The sequence below is a fragment of the Fopius arisanus genome, unplaced genomic scaffold (assembly GCF_000806365.1).
Source record: "Fopius arisanus strain USDA-PBARC FA_bdor unplaced genomic scaffold, ASM80636v1 scaffold00020, whole genome shotgun sequence".
Lineage (NCBI taxonomy): Eukaryota > Metazoa > Arthropoda > Insecta > Hymenoptera > Braconidae > Fopius > Fopius arisanus.
The window spans coordinates 146,716-173,122 of record NW_011887759.1 but is presented as its reverse complement, the minus strand read 5'-3'; the positions used below and the strand labels follow the sequence as shown (position 1 = coordinate 173,122).

Here is a 26,407-nt window from a genome sequence, read left to right as displayed (position 1 = left end):
ATGTATAAGGCGATTATCGTACAAAATACGTGGATACGCATACGGAAAATTTTTACGCGGTTTGCAATAATCATTTCAAAATTTCCCAGTTGAAGACCAATAATTAAGACACCAATAATTCGCGAATAATTTCACAAATAATTTCGCGAATAATTTCGCGAATAATTTCGCGAATAATTTCACGAATGTTCGATATATTCGAAGATGGTTTTTATTCGCTTCGTGGTGATTGACTGGAAAACCAAAGAATATTTATTTTTATCCCTTATCACATGTCGTGAATCCTGAATGTCAAGTTTTTCCTAATCACCATAAAAATCGGTCGTTTTCGTGACAATTTACCTTGCCATTGCCCGTATTTTCCATCCTTATTACTCGTTTGATTGTTCCAAGATATGACTCATGCGAAACAAATGGAAATAAACCTAACACGATTACTCAAGTTTACGATAATTTTCGATTTCCTCAGTTACCCAAACGCTTGTTATTATGCAATGAACAAATCAATAATGCGTTGGACAGGTCAAATAACTGCTGACAGTGCGTTAAAACACAGTACACACATTTTTTTTTTCTTCCTTTTGTTTTCTTCGTATCGGACAAGTTGCATTGGTGTTAAAAAAAAAAACGTAGCTCGAGTCGACGTGTGCGGAGACAAGCTGGCAGGCGGCAAGTGTCGTTGTACGCACGTACACGTGTATCTGTTATTCACGAGTGGCATTTTAAAATCAGTGTAACACGCGTCAGGAAGAGTTGAAAAATTTCCCTTAATTCTATTCTCAATATTCTCAAACCTTAAAGTGTCTCCTTTTTTTTTCTATTTTCGTATTTTGTAGTATATTTGTATATATTCTAATTATTTTCAAAAAGAGAATTGCCCACAGAGCGAAAAATTCTTAAAGAAAAACTTTTTCTCTGCGGATTGAAATAAATTAGCATTCCCCGGGTGCGGATTATAATAATTTTTTTTAGGCAAAACCTTCATAAATATTGATAACTCTCCCGACGCTGATACTAATATATTTATTCAACCTTTATGTTCATATTTGCATAAGAATGCAAGTGACACTGTTACCGCTAATCGAAGTGTCGGCACACCTCTCTCGGTATACGGAGATAAATAAGGGAAAAAATAATGAGACGTTATTTTTCTAATCGATCTATCTCGACTATTATATTACGCTGTAAGGAGAGATTGAAGAGAAATGATGAAAAAATATCGATCAAGTGCACAGCACTAGTACTTCGAAGTCGACAACTACGGGTTAATGACTTGCATGATGTAACATGAGACAGAGGAATTGCTTTCACGTGCTCGGAAGATCAAGATTCTCGGGATCCTCCCTTCTGCCATTTATTTCACACTAAATAATCAACATCAATTTCAATTGACGCACGACGAGTCAAGTAAAACTTAATATTTATTTATTGGGGAAAATTTTCGCGGATTGATTAGTTTGTCGCGATATTAGATTGACATTGTTTCATTTTTTTTCCTTGTCAATAGAGTTTGAGGATAATTATTCATTTTTTAAACACCTTTTCAATCATTTCGGCTCGTTAAATCCTCCACAACCTGCAGACAAATAAAAATTAACAATTACCACAGATTAAAAGATCCACCATTACCGGTCAATTTAAAAGTTTTTTACAATTATTGGAACACGAAGAAAATCGTAAAAATTATCTGTTCTCCTAATTCTTAGTAATTTCTACAGAAATAGAATGAAAAATAATTTCTCAACCGAGAAGTCATCAGTCTCGAAGATATTCGGTGTCATTATTGATTGTCAAATGTTTTTTTTTGAATAAAATCCTCGTTGAGTCACTAATTAGCTCCTCGGGAATAGAATTTACAATAATTTCTGCGTAATAAAAATCCGCTATTCCATAATGATTAATTGCTAAACGTTTCCTCAAGCCATGGGGATAGTCGTAACAAGTCGCTAAAACGATTCCTCGAATACCTAATGATTTCCCGGGAATTAATATCCAAAAAAAAAAATCTCACGACCATCATCAGCTGCTACATCACATTTGTTTATATATTATTTCCCCTCCTGAGATTAATGGTCCAAGGATTACATACGTTCTTCTTCGAATTCGAAGGATCGTCCTTCACCCGGTATCAAGTTATTTCGCATTAATGACTTTCGGATTGGGTAATCCTGGGCAATAAAATAATTCATTGAAAGATCCTTCTAAAAAATTATCACTAGGAACATTTTGAATAAAATTATCAAAGGATTTGATAATTTTGTATTCACAAACAACAAATCGATTTTTAAAATAATTTATCCGTTCTTTGCAATTACTTCCAACGATTTAATCCAACGGAAATCAATGGTTCCCACAATTTTGTTATTTAAAATTTTTCATTAATTTACATAAAAACGAGAGAAATAGTAATTTCATCGGGTGATTACGTCATGATTACTTCTAAGGTTTTTTATTCGTGCAGCAGGGCGAGACAAATTATTCAATTGAGATAAGATTTTTCATTCTCGTTCACCTCGTTGTATAAAAATGTGTAATTAATTTATAAGCGATACTCGGAGGCTGAATGGTGCTGTGACAAGTGTTTTCCATGTATAGTAAACTATCGGGTAGTTAGTGAGTACTTGTTTTCAAGTCCTTGAACTTTTGTCGCAGCAATTTCTGGCCTATACACGTGAGCTATTGGTCAATTTTTTGTTTCGCCAAGTCCATTTGCAATCAATGTCCACGACTGATTCATTCACATTCAATTAGAATATTGCTGGGTACTACAGATTAATATTTTTTGTGGAATTGATCATTCATTGATCATAATTGCATTTTTTTTTATTGATGCAAGTCGACTGAGAAAAGCCAACGCTTAGCGAATTGAATTGGCAATTGGCAATTGGCAGGGAATTGATTAAAAAATCAAATTGATTGGCAATGAAAACAAGTTGTTCGCCAGAAAACATGAGGGGGATTTTAAATGACGAAAACTTTACGGTTTTACTGGATTTCCAAGATGTATAACTAATTCTGTGAACAATTTGATCTCAAACTGAAAAATATCCAGGAATATTGTTCTAGTTTCCTCTCACATTCCCCCGGAAATTGTTTAACCAGTTGAAATGAATGTTGCAACGACTATTTTCTTAATTACTCCCCTCGCAACGTAATCACTAAGGCACATACTATTTAGTCACCTCCCTCTACGAAATGCGTTCATCTCGATTCCAATTTTCATTTCATTGCCAGAGACGAAACCGTTCCAAGGCCTTGACTACTCATAAAAATCCCCAGCTCTCGTACGGATGATTCCAAGACTGCGAAAACCTGTTACGAGTTATTGCCAATTGCTGCACTATTCCAAAAACTAATTTCCATCAATCAGTTATCACTTTTTACATAATCCCGTAAGAACGCACGGATGAAAAAAAATTCTTATTCATTACCGTCGAGACTATTGCAATTAATTCCTACCAATATAAAAAAATAACCTTTAAAGAAGAAATAATAACAATAACAATCTAATATTAAACTTTTTTTTCGTTTTATCTGGATTTAAATGTTATGTAGCAGATTGTAGAGTTTAGAAAAAATCTTGAAAAATTTTCTTTTATTTATACTTCTGTAAATTCATTTGAAACTTTGTTTAATACATTTCTTTAGCGTTATGACAATGGAATAATGTATGTGGGTAATAATGCAGGGCGACAAGTATCTTGTAGTATGATAAATGTTTTACGTGTGACTCATTGTCACTTATTTGTCCCCTTAGTTTTTCACTGTCAACTATTAGACTGATGGATTGCGAAAATCAGTTTTTGCTGAGCGAAAAATTTCTGTTGAAATATTTCTATTGCATCGAACGGAAAAATAGTCACAGAACTTTTTGTCAAATATCCGGAAGCATAAAATTGAATAAAACCATAATTTCGTAGCTTCCTTGTATTAATATCAAACTGCCCATATTCTCATACGTCATAAGAGCGTCGAAATTATTTATTATTTGAGTATTTCCTGATAGGTTCGTTTATATGCAGGAAACGTCGAGACACTCGCGTTATTTCCAACCTCACGTCGCGTACGAATGAAAATCGTCAATGGGAAAGAATTCACAAAATTCATCTAGAGGAAAAACGTCTGTTCAATGAAAATTTTCTGATTCAGTGAAAAAATTTCTGGATTAAAAAAAAATTGAGTTCTCGAATGTAGATAATTTATTGTCAATTCAGAAAATTTTTTTCTAGAATTACGAATGAATATTCTGGAATTGGGGAACCAGTTCTCTCAAATCGAGAAAATTCACTCCATCAAACTTGTGCATTTTTTTCGAGGCCAGTTTTTAGCGAATATCTCGAAAACAAAAAGATACAGCGATTTTTTCGATTATTCATTTTTTATAGAGAAAGATAAATACTACAAAAAAGATAATTATGCAAATTTCCATATGTTAGTTTAATCCCGAGATATTTGAGAAAACCTATCTCAAGAAAATGTACACTTATCCTAACTTACCACTTCGCTATTTAATTACCATTTTTTTTTAAATATTTGAGCGGAAAGCAAAATGTCTCACATGTACTTTGATTTCAATCAGAAGTCCAAACACACCTATGACTCAGTGAAAATCGATAAAAGAAAATAGCCCAACAATCGGAGATAAAGGAACGGAATTATTGAAAAACACAAGTGCAATAATATTTTCAATTCGAGCAGAGTTAAAGAGCGAGTTATAAACCCTGTCAAATTCTTTCGTTCCGACTCGGTCGTACAATTTTATCACCGAACAAACAAGTACCAACATGTTCATTACAAAACGAATTTACGGCTTACGCAATGATTAATCCTCCGTAGACGAATATTCAGTCACTTCTTCGCCATGAACTATTTTTCTCCACCTCAGTTTGCGATCAAATAAGATAATTATCCAAATTAACCTTATCCGTTTCTTTTTATTCTCTCGTTGACTTGCGTTTCTGTACCTAGAGTTTAATTGATTTGTTCAACGCAATATTTACCAGTGAGTACCTGGTACGTTAAAAAATAATTTTATAAATGTCAGATCATAATTAGAAATCGTAGAAACATAAATATCGAGTTTTTTCTTCATTCCGCAGCAAATCAAGTTCTCTCCATCAATTTCATCTATTGTCATCCACTCAGAATGATTATCGTCAACCAGAAAAATATTCGAATTGAGGAAACAGTGAATCCCATTAGAGAATAGTTGCATCGATAATTAATATACGACGGGAATTTCCCATGAATAAAATATTCGGCCTCATTACCAGAGCCTCTCAATCATCTTCCATAAATTATTTGATTGAAAATCAATTGTTCAAGGTGTTGAGTCGTCTACTGATATACGATAGTATTTTATTCCTGTTCCGTGATTCAAACATGTGTCAATTCAATTATATGTAGTTTTAATTGAAATAATTATCTCAGGAGATTGAAAAAACTTGGAAAACCATCCATCTTCGAGTTGACTAATGACTTCATCTCTTGTTTTCGACGCATAAACACTGAAGATTATCCACAAGTTCCAATTTTATCCTCGAGGAACAATAAGTCATTTTTACGTTTTTCATTATCGAGGGGAATTGAGATATTTCAGTGAGAAGTAATAACTCGAACTTCGTTTTAATTAATTGACTACTGAAAATAAAATGAAGCCAATTAAAAATGACGTAATTCAACGACAAAATGAATGTCTGCATTTAAATGACTAATTCATAATTTTATCTTCTCATTTTTCCAGATTTTTACAATTTTCTGAGATACGATTGTTAAAATTTATTTCACCATTCATTCAATTTTCATTTTCATTTCATTTTCTACCTGAAATTTACAAGAAAAAAATGATAAATGAGAAAATATCGACAGTAACTTTTTAACAATTAATGAAGATTCTTGTTAATATGTACGGATAGAATTTCGGATGACTAATAAACGTTGTGATATTTTTCAGGTAGCCAAAAGGTAGAATGGTGGCATCGCAGAACGACGGTGGAAGAAGTGGTGGTGGTGAAACGAATTCCGTAGGTGATGAGCACGGTACAGCAGTTTACACAGTATCAGTGAGTGGTGGATACAGAAATGAGGGGTACAAAGAGGACAATGGCGACGGTATACCCCCAGAGCCAACAAAACCCCCGGCATTGCCAGCCCCAGAGGATGACACACAGTCCCGCAAGCTAAAAATGTCAAGAAGTGAAAAATGGCGAATACTGAAAAATATTGGCACAGTATCAGTGGCATTCATGGTGCAATTCACAGCATTTCAGGGTACCGCTAATCTACAATCATCGATAAATGCCAAAGATGGTCTTGGCACTGTATCGCTGTCAGCAATCTATGCGGCACTTGTGCTGTCATGTATTTTTGTACCGACATTCATGATCAAGAGATTCACTGTCAAGTGGACATTGTGTCTGTCGATGCTGTGTTATGCACCGTATATTGGATCGCAGTTTTATCCGAGGTTTTATACACTTGTACCAGCTGGAGTACTTCTGGGTCTTGGTGCTGCACCCATGTGGGCTGCTAAAGCCACTTATTTGACACAAGTCGGTGGTGTTTATGCCAAATTAACTGATCAGCCTGCCGATGCTATTGTCGTCAGATTCTTTGGATTCTTTTTTCTTGCTTGGCAAACAGCTGAACTCTGGGGCAATCTCATTTCATCTCTCGGTGAGTCATTGTCAGTCAATTATTGTCAGAATAATTATTTTTATTTCGATTGACTACGCATGATGGCGTAATGAATGAGAATATTCTTAGTCGTTGTAAATCTTTTCTTTTTTCATGCGATACGAATATCCTTTGGAGTTAATGCTCCAATTAATCTCCAATAAAAATTAAAATCACTCTGTCAAGATCGTCCGAATTATTTCATGCTTTTTTCTCTTTTAAAACAAATATATTCATATTTTTGGGAAATCCCCACATCCTGCTCAACCAAATAGCAAGGATTCCATAAAAAAATGAAAAAACTACTGGCATGTCATTAAAATAATAACCCACCCGAATCATAAATTAAAAATTCCCATCGTGACATATTGGACCTGTCTGTTTATTGGCTAGCCAATTTTTCTTAGACTCATCTTCTGAGATGAAAAAAAATAATGCAAACACCGATTAATCAACATAACGGTCTACCTGGAATAAATAGGTAGTAGATATTTTTCCTTAATTGAGTGATAAATTCAAGGCAACAATGTAGGTTTATAGAGTTCACTGTCTCCATTGAATCCAGAAAGAAGTCGTATTATATTACATAAAAATATCGATGTTAAACGGAGCGAGTGAATGTGAAAGAAAGTTCTAGAGGATATATATACAAAACGTGTATAATACTTTCACGAGACATGCATTGCGCCTGGATGATTCCCGCCGTTTATTCTACATCCTTCACTTTGTATCGGAAAGTTTCGAGAAACTATTTTTAATTAATGGAATTATATTAACTGACATAAAGCATTGGCCGGGGCACTAGGGCGAGTGGAATGGCTCAGCGTTTGATCTGACACTCGAGAAAATAATCATCTCCCCACGTCCTCACAATTCTCCAATTCAACAACACTCCATATCAATTAAAATCAATCAACAATAACTTCACCGATAATCCCTCACTTTCTACCTCACCCACTTTTCAGTTTTAATCGAAATTCAATACTATTATATATCATTCTCCGCTCGCGATTTATTTCACGACGAATGCTAATAATAATCCAGATACCAAATAAAATAATTGTGAAACAATTTTTCATTGAATTTGACAAGGAGAACGGAGCGCGACATTTCGACGTAGAAGACTCCTCATTTAATATTCATATCGATGTGTATTGGGATAATTTAATAATTATTATAAATGAGAGATAAAAAAAAAGTGGGGAAAGAACGGCGCCGCCCAGAAGTCGCCATGTACTAGTGTAATGTCTGTTCTCTGGTTATAGAGGCGAAAGATCGCCTCCGGCGAAACGACAAACGAGATTTAACCGGTATAAACCCGCATTACCCGGCTTTCCTCGTCTCCATGCATTCACGTGCTGATGTAGTGACTTCTCACTATTACAACCCAAATTATTATTTCCCTAAAAAAAAATATTTTCCACAATATATTAAAAATAAGAGCCTATCCCAGGTCATGACCGTAATGTTCTAGAATTGTCCTCAGATCTTGTGTGACACAGTGGGGCCCTATTTTGGGCCCGATGCCACTAGGGGCTGTCGCGCACTCGCGCCTGTGAAATACTTTCCGTATTTTCTCGCCCCCGATGTAACGAAAAATTACTCCCTTCGAGTAAATTTGTTTATTCGAAATATTTAAAATGTCTAATTATTCTCTGACTCCTATTTGTTCACCCTGCGGGGCCCTCTTTTGGGCCCATCTTTCGGTCTTTTCTCACTTCTGACACTAGAAACAATTGCTTCAAACTGTCCAATAACTTCTCGTCGAAATATAATTTAAAAAAGCCATACTCTCATTGTGAACATAAACATGCCAGTCGTTTACGGTTTAATGTTGTTCAGGGAATTGTATATGGATGCATTCGGTGATAAAACGTAAAATAACAGATCATCAGTCTTTTATAGTTGTATTTTGCTCAAATAATTGTAAATAAGTTCAGCGATGAAACGTCAAAAATGGGGAATCGTCGGGTCTCTTGATTTTGAGCGTTTAATCGTATTGAATGGGTGTAATTAGGCGAGGAAAATGGCTGTTGAGTATTTGCTTGTGTTTTACCACTACCCAGAAGGTCAAGATCCTTTCGAGTCCTTGCCAAGGTCGTCTCAGATCAGGCAAAGACTCGAGTTCATCTCTGCAATCTCCACTACTAGCAGTATATGATGTCTATCATGAAAATGGAATGTATTTCTGAGGTCGAGCAATGATGGAATTTATAAAAAATAGTAAAAAATAAAAATTCAAGATTAGAATTGTTGAAAATTGTCCTAAAATTGTTAATTCAATGCAAGATCATCACCCGTCTCTTCTCTAGGAGGGAAACAATTTTTTTTTATCATTTAATTTTTTTTTAATTTAATAAAAAAAAATTTTTTTATGTCATTTTATTTTATGACATTCAACACAGTTCGATATTTTTCTCTCGCTATTCAATATTCATGAATCAGAGGTGAAAACCGTTATCACACATAGGGAAGCTATATGAGTGATAATGTGTATTCTTCGTAAACAGATCGTTGCTACGAGAGACAGGAATGAGCACAATATTTTGACAACACGGAGATATGACGCATTATCCAATTGCACAAACTTTTTTCCTGCGTCACTGTCCTCAAACTTTTATTCTCTCTTTCAACGGGGATGTAATGACGTATCGAGAACAATTACAGTAACAAAAAAGAATTATTCATGATAAGGAAATATACAGATATGAATTTATCGGTAAAATTGTGAGGGATACATTATACGGTAAAAAATTTTTACCGAAAATTTAATCAACTGGATGTACTTAGATTAATTGTAAAATGTACTAGATCCGAGTTTCTTTTTGCGTGTGAGAGGATTTTCATCGTGATACGGTTATTTTAATATGTTATCGCACGCTTGCCTGGTATTATACAAATAGTACTTGAAGAGGTGTTCTCTCAGCCACTTAGGCAAATTGAATCGTTATCGTAACGTTTTGTTGGTTTTATACGCCAATCAATGAACGTAACACGAGAGAATTACCTCATCATTCCGGTAGAATTACTTATCACCGAAATCTTAAACCTGTCCCATCGGAATTCGGGATTTCCTCGTGTAAGAAACCGGAATTATTCGGCAGAGGAAAAAACAGATCAGGAAAAAATAGTCTAGACACCCGAATTTTGTTAAAAGGCACATGATTTCAGTAAAACTAATTAATTCAGTGCTCCATTTTCTTCTCCTCACTTCCATTCCTACATTACGAATTTCACGTAATTTTTTATAATTTTTTGTTGGATAAATTACTTAATAATAAATAAACCAATTAATTCAGTGCTCCATTTTCTTCTCTTCACTTCAATTCCTACATTACGAATTTCACGTAATTTATTATAATTTTTTGTTGGATAAATTACTTTAATTGATAACTTTTATTATTGATTTATTTTTCAGTTCTCAGTGAAGGAGAATTCGGGAGTGGTGGTGATGAGAATGCCACAAACTTCAATCTAGAAAAATTGAGCACCTGTGGTGCACACTTCTGCACGATGGGTGGTCATCACGAGGTAGAACGACCTCCAGAGTCCGAGATCTTCGAGATTTCTTCGATATACCTGACATGTGTCATTGTCGCTGTGATAATCGTCGCCCTCTTCGTGGATCCGCTGTCCAGGTGAGTCAAAAAGAAAAGAAAAATCGAAAATACGATTTCTCCCTCATTTTCATTCAATGAAAAATTATCAACGTACGTCCCGTGTCAGACTAATAATTTATCTCTCCAGTTAGGATCGGATGAAAGATCCGTTTATCGTTTCAACTCTCGGTTGTGCTAATTGTGAGGCATCCTCGTACGTCTTTGATAGTCAGGATTTATTTTTTTTTTCTTCTCTCAGATTAATTTTTTTCTCTTCGTCGTTGAACATTGAAGTTACGAAACAGAAGGCTAATAAGCGAGTATCACGGGATCCTCGGAATATCCCTACCATTGTATATCCGCCATAAACATTGCTCTGCTGATGATTGCAAAATGGCATACATCCGACTTGGGATGCGCATCGTTGCACAGGCAAAAACCGTATGTACGAGGTTTACGTAATTTTTTTTTTTTCTTCACCGGTCTTCGACGATTTGTGGTTATTGAAAATCTAGCAGATCCAATGGTACTTTGTGTATTTCCGGTGATAATGGAATGGTGCCGGTCTTTCATGCCGATCTTTCATGAATGAATTTTATGATGTTGATGTCGAAGTACTCCACTAGTTATTCATGACTTGCGTGATTTTTATATCGCGTCATTTGAGAGTTGATGATTGATGTAGAAGCTTTTGTGCTCTGGCCAATTTGAATAATACACTGAGAATGATTTTTTATTGTAGTCATTAGTGTCAATACCAACTAGTTTTTATATCAATCGTTGGATCATTTGGAATCATCTCGGTGGATTAGTGGACTTTGAGAATTAATGGCGTTTGAATATTTTTGTGGGAATACCTGTCTGTGTCACTGGCTGAAATAATTCTTCACTTATGTAACACTGGGTTTCTTTGATTGGATGTACATGTTTGCTTCTTCGAGAGAATTCTCTCTTGTTTTCCCGGCGTCTCATTGATTTGATAAAAATCTTCAGTCTTCGTACCGAATGATAAAAGCTTTGTTCAGACACTCAAAGGCTTCTTCACACTGAGGAAAAGATTACTTCTGCTAAACTAATTTATGTCTGCAAAGTGGATAAAAATTTGCATTTGAAATGTGTGGATTTTCTTGCAGTTTGTGAATTTTCCTCCAACTAGCATTCAGTCGCAAAATCATCTGAATTTTCAATTATACGAGTTTGAATTCAATTGCAATCAAAAAAGCTTTAAATTTCATGTACTCATTCCTAGTATAAAAAAAAAAGGAAATTGATCTCGAAATATCTCGAATGACCATAAGGGCACGACTCGTAAGACGAAACTGACCAGCCACCATGACGTCGCAGCTAAATCACAAACATTTCATTAAAAATTTCAAATATAATTTTCCAACAGTGTAGAGACAAAACCCCGTAAAATATTCATTAACATCCGGTTTTTAAAAAAAAAGAATACAAAAAAAATGAAATTTCTCTCGATAATTAAACGCCATTCTCCACTGGCTGAAAATAAAATTAATGTTCTCCTAGAAGTAAACATGAGTCATATACATTCACGAGTAGAGAATCAGTGGCTACAGTCAGACGCTCGCTGGATAATCGTAAAAACCAAACAGCTGTGATTAAAATCTCATCAGGTCTTCCGGCAGTTCTCCATCCAAATCGATTTGAAAAATATTCCCGAGGTTGTCTCCGACTAGCTCCACTGGTTTACCACCGACCAGCATTACCGATCATTACAAGAAATCATTTCGATTGACCCAAGAAAAATTTATGAATCATGTCAATTCCCAAAGAATTTATATAAAAGTATATAAAAAATAAAAAATCTATAGATCGATAATATCTTTTTGATGCGTTCGTCGAACCTGTCTAGTCGATGGAATGCGTCACATCTCTGTTATGTACACACGCGAGTCCTTTCACCTCCGGTCATACAGCAAATCCATCAACATTTAATGTCAACTACCAATCTCCTTTACTTTGATAATCGCAATCAGAGATGCTTGAATAGTTGAATGATGGCTGGAGCTAGTCAACGAGTGACTGCCCAGGGGAATTAATTTTTTTCTCCTTATTTTTCAATGACTTTATCATCTGTGATATCTCAATCCTCAATATTACGCAATAACAAGTGTATTTAAATTGTATACACTTGCTCACCATGTCCGCCATTTTAACTCGCGGCACAAGGTTAAATTACTCGCGTAACGGTTTATGATGCTGTTTTCATCGGATTTTTAATCCCCAACTCCTAAAATAATAAGGAAGAAATCAAAATGGCTTGTACTATTTTTTTTTCGAATTGAGACGGGGAAAGAAATTACAATAAAAATTATCCTGACGTTGCGCTCATGATAAAATCTAAAAGTCTAATAAAAATTATCATATTTTTGATGAATTAAAAAAAAAAGCATGGCATTGGTTACAGCAAATTCGTAGTAAATTATAGAGTAAATTTTAGTGCTTTCGAGACCGTTGCAAGAAACCGATTTCTATGTTCTACTCTACGTTACTCATTTCCCAGCAAAAAAAAAAGTACAAAATACGGTATTAACTAATAATTAGTACTAAAAACGTAAATAAAGTCTCACAATGGTAATTGTTGAAACTGATTCCTCACCGGCGGATGCGAAAATTCATAAATCAATTCGCGATAAGATCATGAAATATTCTTGAAAATCACTTTAACTGTTCCATGTATTATGGTCTCTGTATGTATCATCAACGTCAATCGGGTAATTATCCTGATCTCGAATCCCCTCCAGTCGTTAACGTGTGAGCGACCATGAGATGGAGAGGATAACCTTGCAAGGCTGTCTCCACTGTTGATTTTTTTCTCTCCTATCCACGTTGTCACTTTTTCTTACTCTTTGCATTTTCCTATCGTTCCTTTTTTCTCCATTCATTGCCTTTTAGCATAAACGATGATTCAGAGTCAATTGCAATACTTTGAAGTTGTTATGAGTTGAATTATGCACGGAGACGATTGCACGTATGCATTTTTTTTGTATTCCTCGATGTAGGATTTATCAGCCAGATACGGGAGGAATGTCTTCATTGTATTGGAGCATGAGGATGCTCATGACACTTGTATTACTCAACAAAACTGCGTATCCATAATTAACAATTATTTCTCTTCAAAATTCTGGGAACGCCAGTTCAATGATTATTGGTGAAACATGGGTCAAACATTGAAAACAATATTCTCGGTTGGTAACTTGAATTAATTAACGGAATAATCGCAGCTACAGTTCATTAAAATACTTCGAATTACGATAATGACGTTTATAAAATACTCCAGATAACATTAGTATTCTCCGTCGGATTATCTTGGACTGTAAAAATCATAAACGTGTTCAACGTACGGTGGAATGCGGTCCTCGTACTATATTATGTCGCTTTACCATCGTTAAAGTCTCCAGCATCCCATATATTCGCGTTTTAGTCTTCTCCACTGGACCGATAACCCTAATGTACTGGAACGAGCACAGTGGCGGAATTTATTCTGCAAATTAATCACTCGAACGAATTAGGACGAAGACTTATTTTTTAATAGATACAAAAGGTACTGCTACGAATTGTTCTGAGAAATTGCATTAATTCACTAATTAATATCACAGCTGAACGGAATCAATAATACAATTAAACGGATTCAATTATCAGAAAAATAACTTTATGAATTGAGAAAAAATTGAGTACATTAAAAACAATTGTGTTTAAACTAATAAATAAAATTAGCAAATAGTCAGAAGTACATAGGTGATTACATAGGTGATTGTCAGTGCTAAATATTGGATTGAATAAATTTGGGACGCGTTATAATACCTAATTACCATATAAAAAATCACCGAAATGAGATAAAAAAAATAATCCCCGAGGCATTGGGAATTTCAAATCTCCTGACACATTGTATTCCCACGAGAAGAGGTCATGGAACTTGTTTTTGATCGTGTGCGAGATGGGCTTTATCCCCAGACAGGCGAAATGATAATTTTTCATCGTCGCACCATGGGAGTCTACTTCTCGGAGATTTGTCTGCCAAATATCTACGTTATAAATGCATTCACGCTTTATGACATCCCTTTGAAAGTTATTCCAACTGAGAAATTAAAAGATCGTATTTTACCGAGTTAATTACGAAGGGCTCATCATTCATTTTTAAACGAAAAAAAAAAAATTACACAGCCATTGCACGTTTTTTCCGAAATGAAAAAGAAAATTATCGATACGATATGGTGTGTAGTAATGACTACGAAACGACGTAAATTCACGAGAAAAATAATAATTATATTCCGGGAATCAACTTCTGTTATAATAAGCCACTGGGTTTAATAAAAAATTTATTTTTATGTCGACTCGGTTTTCCATGCTGCCGGTCATTTACTTCTTCTCACATTATTACCTCATTTATTAGAATGATTTTAAAAGAAATTCAGGGGGAATATGAGCTGGTCAGACAGTTTGACATAGAACCGGATTTATTATTAATTTATTACCGAATATTACAATAATGGGACACGCCTGACACAATCCAATATTTCGAAAATCTCAAAATCATGAAGCCAAGATTCCTTATTGGTCCACCCTAAAAAAAAAATGGAAATGACTACTAATTAAACATCATGCAACCGTGATTGGGCACGCAATGTGCGCCTCCATTCCTAATTATTATATATAACTGAGTGTTGACTGATGTCATGTGAATTTAAATTTAATTTCTACTTAGAAAACTTTATTCCAAAAAATTACGCAACTCACAATCCGCTCCTTGATCATCTGTACAATTATTTATTCAAATCGGTAGTGATAAGCGATAGATTTCGTCTATTGGAGAAGGCATTGGCAATTAAATTTTTAATTTAATTAAATACTCGATGGTTAATTGATTGACTGATTTATTGCCAGTGATTTTGAGAGACTGCTGAGCATTTCAGAACCGATTTTACACTTCAATCCCGAGTGACATCAGTTTTAGACATCGGAATACTTTTTTTATTGTTTTTTAATGGTTTTTTTTTTGCGTTTGGCTTTCAGGTATGGTGAGAAGCAGCGACGCGCTGATAGTGCAGAACTCAGTGGGATACAGTTGTTATCTGCAACTGCCTATCAACTTAAAAAACCGTACCAACAGCTTCTGATACCGATCACGGTGTGGATTGGAATGGAGCAGGCATTCATTGGTGCAGATTTTACTCAGGTATAAATGAAAATCGCTCAATCAAATTAATGTTACTATTTTGATTGACAATTCTATCGTTCGAATTGCCCAAGGGAGAGAATTTCATAAAAAAAGACTTTTTTTGTTACGCATATCGCATTGTAATGAGAGTAGGAGAGATCGGAATCAGGATGTATCCCTCAAAAACAAGGAAATCACTGAATCACAAATTTTAACCCTGAACTTGACTGACGTGATGTTTTGATAATTTCCGGAAATCCTGACCGGGACTATTTTCATTTCGCTCGTTTCTAAACAGATGTTTCATTCATGAGTATCCCAGAGCTTCCGGGGGATCGGAAGTGGTGATTACCAGTGGGAAGATCTGAAAATCACGTGTCGGCATTGATACCCAGTGCAATTACTGTAATCACTTGTGCAAAATTGGTGGATTTAAAAAATTGAGACTTTCGGAGTCGGAAAAAAGAGGATGGCGAGATTCGTATCGGTATAATGATTAATTATCTTTGATGATTCCGAAGAATCGAGCCGAATTTTGTAGTGCTAAGTCAACTGTCACATGACCGTCATTTGACGTGGCACAAATTTTGCTTGCGTCACTGCGATGAAATCGTTTTCGTTAGCAATTAATTTGATTTTTAATGAATCTTTTCGCACAATCGTGAATTCATTGCCCTAAGTATTTTTTTTTTCAGTTCATTGAAATGATAGAAATAACAGAATGAATGGTCGTAATTCCAATCGGCGAAAGTCGAATGGAAAGATTTCCAAGTCATCAGAAAAAATATCACCACACGTATTATTCGTCCTCGAGTGTCCAATGTCACGTTGGCTCGAAGTCGGTCAGGAATTTCACCAACAACGCGAAATTATCGTATGATTATTCTTACCATTGACTCGTACACTCCCATACTCAATTGACTCTCTCGACTGCTGCAGAAACGAAAAGGAATTTTTTAAAATTCATTACCATTTCATTATTTTACTCCTCTCGATTTTTTTTTATCCTCACCGAATCATGTTTGACTTCCTAGCAAATAAAGGTTCGATGACTATGGAGTGAGAGCTCTGACATTCATTCATAATGACGAATAACAGAAATTGATTTCGCCGGTGATACCCTTAACCAAATATTGATACAACGGTTTATCGTCATTACCGTAAAAACTGGACGACGAACTAATGGATTCAGACACGTAAATCCGTGGCAAAGCGGTAAAACGGGTCAGGACAATTTTTTTTTTTATAAAAATTCTCCTTTCGTGTTGACCATCTTACGTTTCGATTCACCCCTTGAAGTATATTTAGTCATGTTTCGTCAAAAGGAGTCAAATTCTTTAAATCATCCCGAATCCATTCCAAAAATTATATGTTAATACAGCCCGAAAAAAATTATGCAAAAACAATCTCTTCAGTATAATTGATAATTTTTAAACATTTCTCCAGCTTTCAAATTAATTTTCTACATTATCCCCTGAATTTTACTTTTACTCTTGGCTTTAGAGTTTTTCATCGCGAACAAGAATAGGGAATATAATGAAAATTTTTTTCCAGGCTTACATCTCGTGTGCCCTAGGTGTCCAGAAAGTTGGGTACGTCATGATCTGCTTCGGGGTGGTAAACGCTGGTTGTTCACTCCTCTTCGGATCAGTCATGAAGTTCGTGGGAAGGCAGCCCTTGATGGCCCTCGGGGCAGTGGTCCATGCAGCCCTCATCGGCGTTCTCCTAGTCTGGAGGCCTCATCCTGAGAACTCCTACGTCTTCTACACGGTCTCCGGTCTCTGGGGTGTGGGTGATGCAGTCTGGCAGACTCAAGTCAACGGTAAGTCCTCCTAAAGTATCTCCTAAAATGCCCTCAAAAAATTACGAACCAGAATTTCAACGGATTTCCAAATGGATGGTTCCTATTTTTTTTAATAAATGAGAGTAATAAAAATATAAATTCATAAGAAATAGTGAATTATAAAATACAAACAGATGTATGAAATTACAACTGAACGCAATGTTAACTCTGTGATCTTGAGAAGAGAAAAAAATTGTTTACCCAGAATGATCCTTGACAAATAACTTAGAAATGAAAATTTATTGTGACAGGTTTATACGGTACACTCTTCAGGCGCAACAAGGAGGCTGCATTTTCAAACTACCGTCTCTGGGAAAGCGCTGGTTTTGTCATTGCTTATGCCTACAGTACACACTTGTGCGCAAGAATGAAGTTATACGTCATGTTAACAGTATTACTAGTTGGTACAATGGGTTACATAATCGTGGAGATACTCCACAGGCGAAAGCAGAAAAGATTGAAGGCACTTGCTGAGGATCCAAAGGCAGCAGCAGCAGCTGCTGAGGCAAATGTGCCTGAAGAAACTGACGATGAGAAGGACGACATCGACGACGACATCATCGTAACACACCTCTGAATATTCAAACGAATAGATTAATGATAAAGCTACTTTCACGAGCATCATTGAGGGTTTTTCCTCAATTTTTATTTATCAGAAAGGCCTCTAGGGCTTCCTCGTTACGACGTCTCTCAAGCCAACGCTCGTCGGCCCGCACACGAAATCATAAATACAATGAAACAATTACGATCATCAGTTGTCACGTGCTGGACGACGATCGATTATTTATGAGGACGAGAATTATGCTTGAGAGACGTTTGCGTCTCATCGTATGATGGCAGGAAGGATCGAGGCAAATACGAGACCGAAATGAAAATGTTTCGTATATTATTTTTTTTAAAAAAACCAACATGAAATTTTCTCGAGTGGATATCATTCAGCGGGAATTTCCACACTGAAATTGCAAATTCAAATCGAGATTATGGATCATCCAAGGATTTTATTATAAAATATTCTCATTTTTTTTTTATGGGAGAAATTTGAGAACGGAAACAACAAAGCAGTATTTTATAACGAAATAATTGTTCTTTCTTTTGTAATTTGGAACGATTGATATCACAGTTGCCAGAGGGAATTCAGTTTCCGTCCCAAGTGGTGCATTAGCTCAAAACGCGAATCCTCGAATTTAGGATTAGTTGTAGATAAAGTCTAATAGGAATTGAATCAAATGGATGAAAATTTTTTGATTGATGTATTTTTTATCTTAAAATTCTTGTCTCTTCCTCGGCTCGGGTGATACCCTTTTGCCATGTTGTTTTTACGATTGACCAATGAACGTTTTTTTTATTTGGCGTTGATCAATCACTCGGATTTCTGTCTATTCGGAGAATGTGAACTCGAATGCGGAAGGGTATTTGAGCATGTGTATAATGAACCGGTGACCTTGGCAGGACCGGTATGTCGATAGAAAATTCATTGGCCTCGTGGATAATACCCCATGTCCTCGTTCACCAGTGTTTAAGATTATTTTTTTCTCCATGCAGAATGAATAATCACAATGAATTCTTTGCGGATTGGCTTCACATGTCGAAATTGGAAATGTCGCAATGATTTCGTAAGTGATATATTCAGAGGATTCAACCTCTCGATTTAAACTCGTCGACTCGAGCTGAGGAAGAAGACAGTGTAGTCGTAGTTATTAATCGTAGGATTAAAAAATTACTGGAAGCGTGATTGATACATAAAATGGCCGTGGAACAATTATCAAGCACAATTAGCAAACAGTCATGAACACGAGTTGAAATTGTAGATCCTGGAGGGATAGACAAGTAGTCGAATGATTGTAATAAGTGAATATAAATGAATAAATAAACGAAATAAATACATTTATATATATCAGATGAAAATCATCAAGTAATTTTAAAGAATTTATTCACACAATTCTCGGGACCAATATAATGTCTGTTGTTACTCACGAATTATCTGTTCTTCGATGTAATAGCTGTCAGCCTTCAAGTTGGACTTACAGTTGTTGACATTTTTTTAGAATGCGAATGAGAATTGGTAGTAAATCAAATCCATTGAATTCATTTGTATTATTGAGCTCGATTGAATAGGGATAATTGGTATCAGTGTTATTCCTTATTGTTTAGATCGTCCTTGGGATTAAATACCGAAGGAAGAGTCGGCCATCGGGCGTTCATGATTATCAGTCGAACACTACATAAATATATATATGTTTTCATCCGGTTGACGCTCGACATTTTTCGAGCTCTTGGATTTTATTGTACAGTATCGTTTAGTTATATAAGACTAATGATTAATAATATTTGTTTTTTGCTCCTCTTTCGATTATTTTAATTGATAAAATGTAAAATTTAATGCCATTATGTCATATAGTGATTGTTATTCTTAAGGATATTATAGATTAGGTTTTAGACGATTATCATTTTATTAAATGAAAACAATTGAGATAATTTCCTTGTTTATTCATTTAATATTACATATTTTTTGGTCATTATTCATCTAGTTGTTGAACGAGAATGAATGAATTTTGTTAGTTGCAGACATCACAAAGTCGGGGAGAATATTATCTATCATTTAAATAGCAGTATCTGAGCGAAATTCTAATTTTCACATTATTATTTCTCATCATCTTCGCACTTTATTCCAAAGTTTATTACTCTATGTTTGTTTACGCAACATTTGAAGTATACATGATGCTCATTAGACACTAGGTGACAGCGAGTATAATGAAATGAGATACAGAGAATGTAACATTGGTTTCATACACTGTTTGTCATTCTATTTATATCAATATACGAACGCTTATTCTCAAAGGTGAAGGCACTCAAGTCTGGAATAACACCTCTTACAATTATTTTGAAAGAATTTCGTTTTTATATCATCAACAATTTATACATGTGCATATATCATAATCACAGCAGCACGTACATATTTTTTCTCTATTTTTACAAAAATATATAGCTTGGTATTCAAATCGTTGCGCTCCACGAACGATTCATTTAAATATTCTCGTTTAATCATTGGTTATTTTTCCTCCATGGTTTCACCGTTGGTCTAAGTACTATTTACATTCTACATATTATCAATTAGTCATTTCATTCTACAAGCAAAGATGATAAGTTTTATAATGAATTTTTTATTACCACAAGATGAAAATAATCACGTTTAATCGTGATTTTTTAATCTTAATTCCTTTGGAACTGCCGTTCGGCAAAAATATATAATATGAATCAAAAATATCACATTTGTTTCAATTCGTTTCTCATGGTGATCCCCAAAAAACAATAATAAATTCAATACGGTCAATTAATAGCGACCTGTTATTCATCGATGAAAATTAATGCGCGTTAACAAGTGTACAAAATAATAATGCATGTGAAATACAATCCTTTGAGACTGAATTGAGCTTTTGATGAGTACAAGTGCCTTAGAGTAACAACTGCACTTTTATTGAACTTACTGATTCTCTACGGAACAAACAAAAAAAAACTACTATAAGTACCAATTATTCTTTTAAGGAACGTTTGAGTATAAAATACTGATAATTGCGTGAGAAATAAATTGCCGGCATGATTAATCAAAAGACCCAATAAAATGGAAGCACAGTGTGCACTAACAAATATTGCGAGTTACCCAATTACTCCGAACAATCTAGTCTATCAAACAAAAAACGTTGAGTTATCACTCGATTCAATAAACAATCGAATGTTCAATTCCACTGTTTAATATATTTGTCTGCTCTCATGATTCCCGAAATATTCTACAGATATATGTTGTACAGTAAAAGTTTTGGTACCAACATTTCAAAAATAAAAACGGCAATGAATAACTTGAAAATTACGTCCGAAATTGGACATGATCGTGGCTCATTTATAACTATTTACAGAGTTGTCATCGTAATGATTCACAAGACCCTTCGAATTATTTACATTATCTTATATGAATTTCTCCACATGATTGATTTAAAAAAATGAGCACTAATAATATTCAAATGAGCTATTTACCCCCTCGAGGTATACAATTTCATCCTAAATATGAGTGTGTCTCAGCTGGCATTGGACACGTCCATATCGATTGTCTCCTCCTTGAGTAGTGCACGTCTATCTTCTTTAGCATTCGATGTTTTTTTACCACCAGGTTTGCGTTTACCGCGATTGACAACTCCATTATCATCATCCATCATTCTCAGTATTTGAGTTTGATCGGAGCTTTCAATTGGAGCTATCGATATATCTCGCACTGCTCTGAATTTACCGCAGTTATTCAAATGCTCGTTCTCAAGTCGAAAGAAATTCCAAACAAATCTCCTGAAATTAAGCAGATTTATGTAAAAATTTCTGCCAATCATCACAAGAATAAATTAATAATCATTAATTAAACTGACCTGAAGACTTCCAAAGGGGCTACAATTGAGGTCATCAAGTCTCCACTAATATATCCGTAATCCACAAGAACAAAACTGGCTATCCAAATGAATCTCAGCAAGAAATCCTCAATAATGGCAAAGTAGTAAAATCCCTATGAAAAAAAAATAATAATAAAAATCCTATGGGGTTTATTAATCGCCGATAAAAATGGCGATACTTACAGCGGATGAATACACAACTTCTTCTCGAAGGAATTTATTTTCACCTGCATTACTGTCCAATAAACCCCAATCCATTTTTATATCCCAAGTGTACGAGTATATCGAGTTTATTAAACAGCTCACGACCCACATCCATAGCCAGGGGCTCTCCCAGTGATTTTTTTTATACTCATCTAAAAGATTCAATTACCAATGAATGTTGCCATCAATTACCATAAAATGAGATGAATTTATTCATTAATAAAAGATCACTAAATGCAACGATGACAAACAGACTAATGAACTCACCATCATGATAATATCTCAAGGTTGCTGTAATAACAACCAGAAATGTAGTTGCGTATTTTCCCGCATTGACAAGATGTGGAAATGCCTCTTTTGAGTCACGATACCGTCTGACACACTGTGCAAATCTAATCCATGCGGGCACACAGTTCACTATTGGTCGAACAATTAAAGAACCAGATCCACAGTGATTCGTATCTCCAGCATTCAACCAGTCTCCATTTGTCAGGTAGAAACATATCAAAAAATGGAAATCCATCAGAGGTGTTACGAGACTGTTCAGCTGATCGGCCAACCAAAAATCCGCGAAATTTACGTAGGCAAATGGTGCTATTATCATCCTCCACTGGAATTAAATTGCAATAAAAAAATTAAAACTATAACAAAACTATAACGAGTGCATTCTTTTGTGGTGATTTTTTATCGAAGATCTTGAATAAATGTTCGATAAATATTTTTAATCAATAATGAACTCATTCATGTCTAGGAAAATTTTTCCAACTTACACATATTCGCAGTAGCCAGAACCTCGCCTCATGGCGGAATATCTTGAATGGATTAAAGAGAAATGCCAGCATAATGCACACAAGCACCAGTGGATTGACATAAGGTGGCACTCCCAGGCTAGCACTGTAGAGAAAACTGAGTAAACTCAGCGTCCAAACAACTCCAAGGACAGCTGCGAGCTCCATGAGATGCTGCTCTGATAAGTGATTACGTGGATCCAATTCAAATATCAATACGTGATTAACTCCAGATGATCTCCAACCATAAACATTGACCCCGATGAGGAATAAAAATTCCACGAGCAGTAGAGGTCCACGATACAGTCGGAACGCTACTTTAAGATTGTCCCCATTTTCATGAAATATTGCTAAAAAAAAATGTAAACATTATGAGACAGCCAAATGCTATCACAAAACCTCATAAAGAAGAGAACAAATAGTGACATTAAAAGTCAAATATTGTAGTAAGTTTTTCATTATTCAAACAAAGGGAGAATGGTTAAATATTATTTACCAGAAAGCACAACAGCAACAAATAGAACTATAAAACTCCCAGAGAATAATCCAACTTTGAATGTAGTCCAAGGGCTCTGATGTTCTCCAAGTGGAGGGACACGGAGTCTCTTCATTGCTCTCTGTCGATCTCCACTCTCTAATTCGTTGGTCACCGTTGCCTCTGTCTCCTGAATTAATTTGTCGATGTCCTTTGAAGTGCAGAAGTGAGACGTTTCCACACATTCCATTCGCCATTTCGAGCCAGTGTCAACGTTCAATAGCTACAGAATGCAACCAAAAATGCCTGACCATCAGCAAAAATGACCTTCAGAAATGAATAGTTGGGACATGAGTGAAAATAATCTTTACGTCATTGGGAATTATAGTTTTGAGGGACTTAGGGAGAGGAAAGACTTCTGCTTGGTAGGATCATCTCGTCGGATGACTGAATACCTTGTCGTGCTTCTTTAGAATTTTTCGGAAGCCAGTGTAATTCAAATTTTGATAATTCTGCAGCAAAATTAGAGAGAGATAGTACTCCGAAAATCCAAGCTTCAGTTCTCGTATTTTTCTCGCTGAGAGATGTGGTTTTGTAGTGCCTTTGTGCCTTCCACTGCCTTCTTGAAGGTCCAGGGCGGTTTTCAATTCAGTCTGAAGGGCTGCATATTTTCTCGTTGCTTCAGCAAGTTTTTCTATTAAAATACGAGATTAAGAAAACTTTGAAGAGAACAGGTGTCATTTTCTGGAATTCAAAACTCACCGGAATAAAATGTATTTATTTTTTTGAGTTCACGATCGCAGAACGTAAAGAACACTTCATCGAATGATGCAAAGTGTCTTGAGATCATTTCTGGCTCGACACTCTCTGCAGAGGGTGCCTCCTCTACAGCTGTATAGAGCATTGCCTTCATCTCCTAGTGGAAAATGAGAACATGAATCAGACGAATATGTTAGCATTCGAAGTAATTGAGTGTGACGAGAGTTATTTTTGTTTACCTCGTAGCTTATGTACTGTTTTCGCCATTCTGGCGTGATGTGGGCTGACAAGTGTTCAGCGAACTTCATTGTTTTTATTAAATCTCGTCCAGATCTCTGTCAAATAGAAAAAATAACTCTGAACTACTAACAGTATTTTCAGGGATTAAAAAAATAGAATAGTATTGAAAATAACTCGAAATCCCTTTTAAGTAATTTGTGAATGACTTACAAAGGTAGAAAAATACCTCCACTATTCCCAAAAATGTGATTTCATGACAGAAGATCACGAAAACCTGATCTAATAATTTTTGCAGAGACAAAGAAAGAGATGAACGAGACGAGGAAAAGGGAATAGGAATAGTACTTACAATTCAAAAGCCCCGATGAAAAAACCTCAGAATATCCAGTGAACATTTATATCTCCTCTACTCCCTTTGTCGGCAGGAGAACTCAGAAATTCATGGCTTTATGATTAAATATTGATAATGATACGTAAAGTATAATCAAGAGCCTCACTAAAATTATGTACACTTGGCCACTACTTGGAAGAATGATAAAAAATGAACAGTCGAGTGACTCTAGTGCCAACACGACGTTATCACCAATCTCTATCAATTACTATAATGGAATCACGAGACTTCAACACGAGTCTTCAATCTTTATCAATCCAATGATATGTCATTTCTCGTTAGGCAACTTGATGGAAGTGAACACACAACACATGATACATTTTTCTTTTTTTTATTGCAGAGTGAAATACAGCCTTTTCTAACCTCAACAGTTGTTACATGCACTGACCTATTTACATTGATTACAGAATAAAAATAATGAGTGAGAGATGTGACTTTGCTGGTTATTATGTTTAATGAAATTATTCTCTATTCTCTCTGGGTACAAATGTCAATCAACGGATAAGAGAGTTTTTTTATTATTTCGATGAGGGCATTCAATCTCGCAACCAAGAACACGACGCGTATGTTATACACTAGAGGCGCTTCGGATATTGTTCACCATTTAAATTGTTCTTAAAAGGAATTTGGAATTCTGTGAAAAATTATGAAGATTCCAGGAATTTCCTGAATATTTCATCTCGGTGAATAACAAAAAATTGAAAAAATTCGAAATTGAACAAAATAATTGTGAGCATTGACAAGAAATGGATTATTTTTAAATGGATGGGTGAAGCTATTCTCTTTATCTTTATAGAAATTTATTAAAATCGTGTTATCTCGAATTATTAATTAATAAGTGAATAAATAAAATATTGACAACCAGTAAGAATATGCTCTATATCATATAGATATGAATAATATTAGGATAAAATCATGGCTATGAGGGATGTTCAAAGGTCAGGCCTGATGAAGAGTCAGGAAATGAACAATCTCTGCCCGAACGTTTTTATTTTATTTAATAAATCGTATTGTGTTGGGCTACTTCCCTCTTGCAGTGATTCCATGTAAACATTTATCACTTCCTCAAACATATAAATTTCCTTTAATTATCCCTTCCTCTCGTAGCACAGATTAAGTAATGAAATTGCAACAAAAATTAACCAGTTGATTACTTTCATTTGTAATTTAACAGCAAGTATTCACTGAAATTTGAAAATTCGAAATTTTTGAAAGAGTAATACGATAGAATGAGCGGAAGGGGGAAGTTTGTTGAATTTCAAATGGAAAAAATTATTCAATATATTGAAGATATAGTACTAATGAAATTATAATTTCATAATGAGCACGTTGCCTAGTGGGCAACGTGCTTGGCTGGCGCGCGCACGACTAGGGTTCGGTGCTAGCCATCATTCATTTTTTTTTTTATCAAAATCATTCCAATTGTTTTTTTTTTAATAACTAATCAAAGGAAATATCGTTTAAAAACTGAATTTTTCAAAATTGAGAAGATATCCAGTGAAATTGACAATTTTGAAATTTTTTCAATAGATTCTTTTTCAAAATATATACGCCTAATGAAATTATATTATTGCAATAGTATGTTATCCTAGCGGTAACGTGCTCGGCTAGCACGCCGACGGCCCGGGTTCGATCCCACCGTCATTCATTTTTTTTTTTAAATAATTCCAATTTTTTCTTTTGTAAATGGCTAATCAGTTGAAATATTGGTTGAAAACTGAATAGCTCTTCGATTGTCATGTTCCCCTGATACTTTTTCAGAAATTTCGAATTTTTCACTTTCAGTGAAAATTTCAGTGAATAGCTCCTCGATTGTCATATTCT

At 35.1% G+C, this 26,407-nt stretch overlaps 2 protein-coding genes across 3 annotated transcripts in view; one reads left to right on the top strand and one right to left on the bottom strand.

The window, feature by feature from the left end:
• LOC105264244 (UNC93-like protein) overlaps nucleotides 1-18,401 on the top strand; it is a 28,733-nt gene extending 10,332 nt beyond the window's left edge. For both annotated transcript variants that reach the window (XM_011300990.1, XM_011300989.1), the window contains exons 2-6: nucleotides 5,954-6,675; nucleotides 10,094-10,313; nucleotides 15,309-15,471; nucleotides 17,008-17,275; nucleotides 17,548-18,401. In XM_011300990.1, the coding sequence (XP_011299292.1) occupies nucleotides 5,970-6,675; nucleotides 10,094-10,313; nucleotides 15,309-15,471; nucleotides 17,008-17,275; nucleotides 17,548-17,873 (1,683 nt within the window). In that variant the 5' untranslated portion in view covers nucleotides 5,954-5,969 and the 3' untranslated portion in view covers nucleotides 17,874-18,401. The remainder of the gene's footprint in view (nucleotides 1-5,953; nucleotides 6,676-10,093; nucleotides 10,314-15,308; nucleotides 15,472-17,007; nucleotides 17,276-17,547) is intronic.
• A 208-nt stretch (nucleotides 18,402-18,609) lies between these two features.
• On the bottom strand, nucleotides 18,610-25,141 carry LOC105264243 (xenotropic and polytropic retrovirus receptor 1 homolog). Its single transcript, XM_011300987.1, has 10 exons — nucleotides 24,542-25,141; nucleotides 24,192-24,287; nucleotides 23,956-24,109; nucleotides 23,649-23,887; nucleotides 23,215-23,476; nucleotides 22,701-23,068; nucleotides 22,198-22,540; nucleotides 21,910-22,082; nucleotides 21,706-21,839; nucleotides 18,610-21,628 (listed from the first exon to the last, which is right to left on the bottom strand). Exons 2-10 carry the CDS (start codon nucleotides 24,258-24,260, stop codon nucleotides 21,367-21,369), a joined length of 2,004 nt encoding a protein of 667 aa, XP_011299289.1. The 5' UTR covers nucleotides 24,261-24,287; nucleotides 24,542-25,141; the 3' UTR covers nucleotides 18,610-21,366.
• Between the last annotated feature and the right edge of the window lie 1,266 nt (nucleotides 25,142-26,407).

What these genes read in the sequence shown, in the direction of transcription:
- LOC105264243 (XM_011300987.1), bottom strand. Translation starts at nt 24,260, where the DNA reads ATGAAGTTCGCTGAACACTTGTCAGCCCACATCACGCCAGAATGGCGA. An exon ending in TTCTAAAGAAGCACGACAAG is followed by an intron (nt 23,477 to 23,648) that starts GTATTCAGTCAT and finishes TGCATTCTGTAG; the next exon opens with CTATTGAACGTTGACACTGG. An exon ending in CTTGAGATATTATCATGATG is followed by an intron (nt 22,083 to 22,197) that starts GTGAGTTCATTA and finishes TGAATCTTTTAG; the next exon opens with ATGAGTATAAAAAAAATCAC.